The 9,133-nt window shown below is 38.2% G+C and overlaps 1 protein-coding gene across 7 annotated transcripts in view; it reads left to right on the plus strand.

Moving 5' to 3' along the window:
* Positions 1-7,252, plus strand: part of ZNF512 (zinc finger protein 512) — a 30,849-nt gene extending 23,597 nt beyond the window's left edge. For all 7 annotated transcript variants that reach the window (XM_012652496.1, XM_012652491.1, XM_012652492.1 and 4 more), the window contains 4 exons: positions 326-427; positions 1,365-1,427; positions 2,578-2,676; positions 5,295-7,252. In XM_012652496.1, coding sequence (XP_012507950.1) covers positions 326-427; positions 1,365-1,427; positions 2,578-2,676; positions 5,295-5,600 — 570 coding nt within the window. In that variant the 3' untranslated portion in view covers positions 5,601-7,252. The remainder of the gene's footprint in view (positions 1-325; positions 428-1,364; positions 1,428-2,577; positions 2,677-5,294) is intronic.
* The last annotated feature ends 1,881 nt before the right edge of the window (positions 7,253-9,133 follow it).

A 9,133-nucleotide genomic window follows, 5' to 3' on the forward strand; every position in this document is an offset into this window, starting at 1 on the left:
GCCCACTTCTCTCTTTTTTTAGTAAACATTTTAACTCTCTGTAGTGCTCTATAGCTTTTTTTCTTTTTTAACTGTAGATGAAGTGCTATATCTGAAAGTCTCTTGTCCTCTGTTAAAAATCAAACTTTTCTACAACTAAACAACAGACAATTATACTTACTAGTTTCAGGAGCTTTAGATGTTCTCACATCTTTACAGTTATTTTGTGTATAGAAATATACTTGTGGACTTCAGAATTATATAACCTGCAGAGTTGGGTTTGAAATTTTTGGGGTATTTTGGTTGGGAGTTTGATTCCTGTAATAAAATGTTTCTTGTCTTATAGTTAAAATATACTCGCCCTGGGCTACCTACCTTCAGCCAGGAAGTACTACACAAATGGAAGTCAGATATCAAGAAGTATCATCGCATTCAGTGTCCTAACCAGGTGGTTCTTTCTCATTCATTTATTCAGTAAATGTTTATCAAGCATCTGCTTTTGTTTCTGTTATTTATTCCTTAGAGACAAAGCATCTGAACAAACAACAAAACAAAACAACAGTTTTATTTGTTCATAATTCTGTAGATCAGTAATAATTTTGTTAGGGCTCAGCAGGGCAGTTCTTCTGCTGTACATGGAATCAACTGGGATCACTCATGAGGTGTATTCAGCTCGAAGTTCAGATGTGACTGGAATGTTCCAGATGGCTTCTATGTAGCTGCATTCAACTGGGAGCTTGGCTCTCCATATGGCCTCTCCCTCTAGCCAGGGTAGTTGGCCTGCAAGCAGGGTACATAGCAACTGACTTCTCTTAGAGTATTCTAAGAACATAAAAGCAGAAACTGCAGATCTCTGAAGGCCTAGCTTCAGAATTTACACCGCATCACTTTCATGACATTCTATCCATCAAAGGAGTCAGGGGGCTAACCCGGATGCAAAGGAAGCTAAATAGATTCCACTTCTTGATGAGAAGAGTGGCAGCGAATTTACAGCCATCTTTAAAGTACCACAGCTATAGTGGATGCTGTATTTTGGGGAGGAGTAAATATAAAAGAAGTGGGAGATGCATTTGTGGTAAATAAAGAACATTAAAAAAATCTTACCGTACAATTTTCTGTGTTTCTCTTCAGTGTCAGAGAAAGTACCAGCGAAGAGAATGGCTTATGATTTTGTAAACACCTTAGTCACCTTCTGTTTCCTTCTTTTACCTTTCCTTGATTTTCCTTGCTTTTGTGGCTTGCATGTGAATTATTTTTTTGTTTGGTTTGTGGCACTATTTATTGGTCATCTTCCTCCCATGTAGAGTTGGTCATGTAAATGGCCAGATTACTAAGAGAAGGGAGCTATTTGACATAGTCTTCACGTTATTTCTTCTCTTTTTCAGGGTTGTGAGGCTGTCTACAGTAGTGTTTCTGGCCTCAAAGCTCACCTGGGCTCTTGTACATTGGTTTGTAACCTTTTGAACTTAATATCTTAAAATATGTCCTCCAAACTAGTCTGACATGGAAGAGAATTCAGTTTAGGTGAACAGCTAGTTGTCCTGTTTGCTGTTACATTCAGAGGCTGCTTTATTTTTCTATGTCCCAAAGATTCTTGGTCTGTTACTGGGTGGGATGCCAGGGTATGTCTAAGACTCAGATAAGACCAACACAGTTGTAAGTCATATCAATCAAAGGAATTCGGAGAAAAATATATTAGTTCTGAGTTCCTACCAGAGATTTAGCTCCTTCCACCTGAACCTTTCCCACACTGGGCCTGTCCTGTTTTATTGGGCCTTATAGACTTTCTAGAATCAACTTACATGTGCTTATCTGGACAAGTGAAGATCCTCTGAACCCATGTGAACTTACTGGCCTCTGGGCGTGGGAGGTGGGATAGGTGTCAGGCTAATAGCCATTCACCTCACTGAATCTTTTCCATGTTGACCCAGGTGTCCTACAACCCACCAGCCATGGGAATTGCTGCCACTTTCCAATTCCATTCAGAAGTATCTCCTCACACAAAATGAGCACCATGGAAACCTGAAGCTTCAGGAGGGGACAGAAGTCTCAGTTCAAGGCAACAAGGGAGTTGTAGGCATCTAAACCAGATCTGTCCAGGAATGCTTAGGAGTTTGTCATCTTGATCCTAGTTTCTGAGTCCTTAAACTAGGTATTATGGATGGTACTCTTCTAATTCTGGATTTCCAAGGCGCTCTTTGCAACAGTGGATCATAGTGGGAAGAACTGCACATTGTGCCTCTGGTGAACTTTGGGAGTTTGATCATTTTTGGGGAGGAACCAAGAGAATCTGAAAGTGAAGTGAAAGGAATATGGGAAGGTAGAAAACCATAGCCTGGTATATAATAAGAGTAGGAGAATGACAGGTTGTGTTTAAGGTTGTGGATGTTTGGTACAGAATCACATTAGGATAGATAGATCCTGGTGATAGTCAGTCCAGGCTGGTTTTCCTAAATATATTGCTGTTTTGGATCTTCTTCCTTCTATCTTCGCTGAAGTAGAATTCCCTCTTTTTATCCCTAACAATCCCTATACATGGCCCAGATATGTGTTCCTGAATTTACCAATAATTTTCTTTTGTTTCTCTCTTGGAAATAGGGAAACTTTGTGGCTGGAAAATACAAGTGTCTTCTATGTCAGAAAGAATTTGTGTCAGAGAGTGGTGTCAAGTATCACATCAACTCTGTCCATGCTGAGGTGAGGTCTCTCCCTTCCCATAGTGTCTTTGCAATCCTGTGGGCCTGTTATGTAAACCACAAGAGAGGTGGCCTTTGTCCCTGTTTTTGTGGGCTAGGATTGTCAAGGAAAGTAACTATAAAGTGGTTACCAGAGACATTGGAGTTAAAATGCTCTCTAAAATTAGATGTATAATTATATTTTTCTGTGAACGCATTTGAAATCACTGTAGCTTTAAGCATCCTTGAGCTCTTCTAATTCTCTTAAATCTAATTAAATTAAGCATTTAGAAAGAAGGTTGAGTTTACATGTTTGAAATGCTTATTTCACAGTGATCTCTATACTGCTATGCTTTCTAGCATTCTAATGTCTTCCAGGAACCTGTTTTTAGTGTTCTTTAGAATACTGCATCAAACAACCGTGAGGGACATTATTGAGACAATTGGGAAAATCTGAAAATTGACTATATTAAATTATAATGTTGTATCAATGTTAACATTCCCAAATGTGATAATTGTATTGTAGTTATGCAGGAGAATGCCCTTGTTCTTAGGTATATACATGCTGAAGTATTTAGGGATGAAGTATAATGATGTCTGCAACTAACTTGCAAATGGTTCAGCAAGAGAAAGAAGGAAGGAAGAAAAGAAGGAAGAAAGAAAGGAAAAGAGATTAACAATGGTAAATCTAGGTGTTCATTGAACTATTGTAACTTTTCTGAAGGTTTGTAATTTTTCAAAGTTAAAAAGTAAGAAAAAACTATATAAAATGCTTTAAAGTTCAGAAGGTCGAGTTTTCTCTTGGGGAAATTTTTTTCATGGTACAGGTGAACAGGGAAGTTGTTTATTATGTAATTAAATACCGTTTCTACAAAAGCTTAAGGAGTAGATATGCATTCTCTTGGAATATCTTACTGCATAAACTATCACTGCCTGATGAAAAAAAATACAGGGAGAAGCTTCAGCTGTTCTCTTCCCTCAAATTAACAGCTTTTAACAATGTCGGCTTTAATTAATTTCATCAAATGTGGTTCCTGTTGCTTTACTGGTTAAGCTTTGAGAATCCCTAACCAAAATCTGAGATTTCTTCTGGAAGACAGTCATATCTTTTTTATAGTAATAGTATATCTTTTTATGCTTCAGGAAGTATTTGAAAGATAATTATCTCCTGACAGAATCTGGCCTTTATATAGATAATTGGTTTCTGTGGTTTCTTCCTAAAAAGTTGGAACCAACAAATTTCACTTAGTTTGGGAACGAGCTCCCAGGCATTTGTTCATTGATTAATGCCTACATTTATGAATTTTATGGGTGGTGAAACATCTTTACCCTGTTACTTCCTCCCTGCCTCACATTTTCTTACATTACTTTTTTTAATGGAAAATTTCAAACACATGAAAATAGAGACAGTAGGGTAATGAACCCAGTATACTATCGGCCAACTTCAGTAGTCACCAGTGTATGGCCAGTCTTGTTTCTTTTATAACCTCATTCACTCCTCTTCGTCCTTAAAGGCTTATTTTAAAGCAAATTATTTCACCTGTAAATACTTCTTTCGATAGGTATCTCTAACAGATAAGGACTTTTGAAAGCATATAACCACAAACATTATACCTAAAAAAATTAACAATGATTATTTAATATTATCATATATTCAGTCATTATTTAAATTACCTTGATAGTCTCCTAATTTGTTTCTCAGGGTTGGTTTGTTCAAATCAGGATCAATAAAGGTCCATATATTGTATTTATCTATTTTAATCTAGAGCAAAGCTATCCAATAGAAATGTAATGTGAGCCATGTATGTAATTTAAAATTTACCAGTAGCCACATTTTTAAAAGTGTAAAGAAAACAGGTGAAATAATTTGAATAATTTAACCCAATATATAAAAAATATTAACATGTTAATAAATTATTAATGAAATACTTTATATTTTTTTCATGCCAAATTTTTGAAATTTGGTGTGTATTTTACCCTGAAAGCATATCTCAATTTGGACTAGCCACATTTAAATAGCTCATTTACCGCATGTGACCGGTGGCTATCTTATTGTTTAGTATACGTCTAGAAGCTTCCCCTTCCTTTTTTTTTTTTAACTTGCCATTTGTTGAAGAAACCAGGTTATTTGTCAAATACATTTACCCACATTCTGAATTTTGTTGATTGCATCCTGTGGTAGTGTTCCTCTATCCCGGCTATTTCCTATAAATTCATAGATCTAGAAGATTGATCAGAGCACTTGATTAGATTCAAAGTTGTTTTTTGGCGGGGGGGGGGCGGCAAGAGTACTTAGTAATTGGATTTCTGCAAAGGAACAATGTCTACTGGGAAAAAAAAAAAGAAAAGAAAAAAAAATAATTGGGTTTCATGTCCCCCACCCCTTAATTTTTTAAAGTGAGGCTCAAAGAGATTTAAAGTACCCAGAGTTATGCCTTACTAATATATGTTTCTAATAACTGCTCTGTATTGGATTTCTCCAGTTTAAAATATGGAATTCTAAGGTATGGTCCCATGTCTGTTTCCTTCTTACTGTGTTCTGCCCTTATCATGCCCCCTTTTTATCATTCTTCGTACACCCCTTCTTTATGCTCTTCACTATGTTTTTGACTGGATGACGTTTATATTTTGCCTCTCTAGGATTGGTTTGTTGTAAACCCAACAACAACCAAAAGCTTTGAAAAGCTGATGAAGATAAAGCAGCGGCAGCAAGAAGAAGAAAAGCGGAGGCAGCAGCACAGGAGCAGAAGGTCTCTAAGAAGGCGGCAGCAGCCTGGCATTGAGCTTCCTGAGACAGAGCTGAGTCTTAGAGTAGGGAAGGATCAGAGGAGGAATAATGAGGAACTCGTAGTGTCCTCCTGTAAGGAACCAGAGCAGGAGCCAGTGCCAGCACAGTTCCAGAAAGTAAAGCCCCCAAAGACTAATCATAAACGAGGAAGGAAATAGGCAGTCAGTGTGAAAGCGCTCCTAGGAGAGCGGATGTGATGCTGTTGTCACGGGGACGTGTGCTGGGAGGACTGAGTCATGGGGCTGAGTGAAGATTCTTTCAGCTATTTGTGTAAGGCTGGGACTTTCTCAGTTCCTTCCTCCTGTGTAAATTTCACTGTCTTCCCTACTTATTCACTTTCATTCCCCTGTCCCCTTTCAGTAGGTTTTCCTCCTATTCCTCATTGGAGTCCCTCTTATTTTTCCTCTTATCATGCCCAAAGAGTTCCCTCTTAAGGCCAACCGTAGGCCCCTCTTGCCCTGTATAAGACTAAGAAACCTGTTTGGTTGTCCTTTCCTTCCTGGGGTATAGAATGTTCTTGGAAGATCCATTGATTTAGTAGCCACTCTATCATCTAGCTTATAAAAACCATTCCAAACTAATTTTTTAAACCATAACTGACTTACCATTTTGTATTTGTGATATAACAAGCCTAGAAGCTAGAACTGTTGTCATTCATGTAATATGGTTCCCGTGTCTCCTTGGGAAACAAACTTTATGGAGGCTGTTTGTCTTCTCAATATGGTTTTAGGATTGAAAGTAAGAAAATGGACTTAGGATGGAAAAACCAGAACCTCCCTACACTGGTTATACTGAGAAATGCTTTGTTTGTACCAAGTAGCAGTGACTAGACCCACAGACATGAAAAGCAGCCTTAGGAGTAATGTGTCCCATTGAAATGACTGGAAAGACAAAGTAGAAGCAGCAATAAATACTGCCCGAACTTTCCTGAGGCCTCATCCGTTACCATGATCAGTGCCCTCCTGAAGCTTACTTTTGCTCCCTTGGTTTTAAGGATTAAGAAATAATCACATTGCCCCCGATGCTTTAACATGGTCTCCTAGTGCCCCTGGTAATGCCACTAAGACTGGAAACCAAGGTGCACATTACTTCTCCCCTGGACTTTACCTCACTTGTTAGTCTGCACCCCAGTAAGTCCTCATCCATCCCTTTGGCCAACCTCTGTCTCTTTGAATTTTCTGAGAATGTTGTCCTTCTATCCTCTTTTGTATATGGAGTTCTATCCTCTTTATATCCTGAGACTTTGACACCAGATGTAGATATTTATCTGGAGCTGGAAAGAAAAATTCTTTTTCTGTACCTCATGCCTACCTGGTAATGTTTAATGGGCTATTTCTCTTTGAGGGTGGCTTTCTCTGGAGCATTGGTTAGAGCAGCTTTGTTGTCGTGTTTCTGGATTCTCTTCCCCCTTTTGCATAAATATTGGTCTTATATATTCTTGCCTATCTTGTGGCATATGCCATACAAAAAATTAACTCTGATAAGGACAAGTACTACCTTTTCAAATTCTGAAAGGCTATTACGACTCTTTAATTCTTTTTTCTTTGTGCTCCTCCAAATAGCTTTAAAATGCGGGCTTTTGTGAAGACCACTTTCAAACAAGGGAGCACTGAAACCTGATTTGGATACTGCCAGGATAGGTAGCAAAGGACACGGCATATCCACTCTACATTTTCATTGGCAGTGCACCCTTAAAGCCCTTTCAGTAGATGAGGATTGTCAGGGAGGAGAAATGAAGAAGCTATGTTAATTTCTGGTGAGTAAGAACTGGGGATGTTTGGCAATGACAAAAGAAATAAATGACTCTAAGTTAGAATGATGTTTCCAGTTGTTCTTTGACTCCAACCTGCTACGTGACTCCTTGCTGACACTATGTGGGGATAAAAAGATGGCTAGAGCTGGGGATGAGTTTGATACAAGCTCCAAATGCAGCTGTCTCAGTAGTTCTTTAGCTTCTGAAATCTGCTGGTTGAAATGATTAATCTGAGTTTAAAATGAATTGGTATAGGAAACTTGCCCAGTCTCATTCAGGGCCTTTGCAGGCACTCCTTTTCTTTTTCCTTACCAAGGTTCAGCAGGACTCAGTATAGCCTATCTTGATCACACTGTTGAATTTTTAAGTTTTAAAAAAAAGTTCATTAGAATAACAAACTAAGTTTGACAATATCAGGTATATCTAGATTGTGGAGCAATGTGAAGTTTCATACATGGTTTGTAATGTAAGTTGGTACAATCACTTTGAAAATGATTTGGCAATATTTATAATAGTAAAGTTGAAGATATATACCTTAAGACTCAGCAGTTTCACTCCTAGGTATATACAGAGAAACTCCCTTTGCCTAGGTGTACAAAGAGACATAAAGAAGAGTGATTATCACAGTACAGTTTACGATAGAGACTGGAAATGTGTATGAGAGACTAGTAGCTGTCCACCAAAATCTGCTTTCACCTTCAAAAGTTATAGGACTGTAGGGCAGATGGCTAGACTACATTTCCCAGTTTCCGTCGTCCCCCCAACCTCCAGTCTCCATAGTGAAGAGGTAGAAGCTAACTTCTCTCCTATGGAATGTGAGTGGAAGTGATGTGTGTCACTTCCAGGCCAGAACTTTTAAGGGAGTGAGTATACCTCCATGCTTGCTTTCTCCTTTTCTGGCTAGATGCACATGATGATGGGGCCCTAGGGATTGGGGAACACAAAATGGAAGATAGTTGACTCCCTGAAACACCTAGTGAAGGAGAACCACTTCCCAACCAGGAACATCTATCTGAAACTTAGGTGAGCAAGCAACAAATGTCTGTTATTTGAGACATTATACATTCTTAGGTCTCTTTGTTAGCGTACTCTGATACACAACCTAATTGTCCATCTTTAGGAGAATGGATAAATATGTGATATAGTCATACAGTAGAATACTATAAAGCTATAAAATTAACTAGGGCTTGTATCATCATCATGAATATATCTCAAAAATAATGCAAGTGAGAGAAAAGCAAGTGAGAGAATACATCAAATACTATTTAAGGTGCAGAAACAATGCTCTCTGTGGATATATGTTTGTGTATTCACCTATATTTATGTAAATATCATGAATACACACACAGGATGATAAACACCAAATTTAAGTTAGTGCTTCTGAGATTCAGAGGGATTTCAACTGAATTTGTAATTTCTTAAAGTGGGTTTGTTGGAGCTTCCTGAAATATTTTTTTAAAAGTTAACACAGAAAAAAATATATTATGCTCACCTCCTTCTTAAAAGGGAACACTAGAAACTTTACTTCTGCTTCATCTTTGATTGTCCCTCACTCATCCTATAAACTTCTTCCCCACTTGAGCAGACAGCACTGCTGTGCATCAAGAGGCTTGGGCCAAAAATGTATTAACAGTTTTCGTTGATTCTTTCTTCTAGCAAATCCATTAGCAAGTCTTGTCTACTACCAAATAAATCTCTAATCTATTCACTCTACTCCCACCCCAATCCAAGCCATCATCACCTCTTGCCTAGGCTACAACAATAGCTTCCTAATTGATCTTTTACTTTTTTCTGGCTTGGATACACTCCACATAACAGCTGTAGTGAGTTTTTAAAATTGTAAGTCATTCACCTTCTAAAAGCCCATGGCCTACAAGGCCTCTGTGCTCATACTCCTGCCAACCTTACTAGCCTCATCTTCTCCACCTATGTTGTCTC

The sequence above is a fragment of the Propithecus coquereli genome, unplaced genomic scaffold, assembly GCF_000956105.1.
Source record: "Propithecus coquereli isolate 6110/MARCELLA unplaced genomic scaffold, Pcoq_1.0 Scaffold39, whole genome shotgun sequence".
Taxonomy (NCBI): Eukaryota; Metazoa; Chordata; class Mammalia; order Primates; family Indriidae; genus Propithecus; species Propithecus coquereli.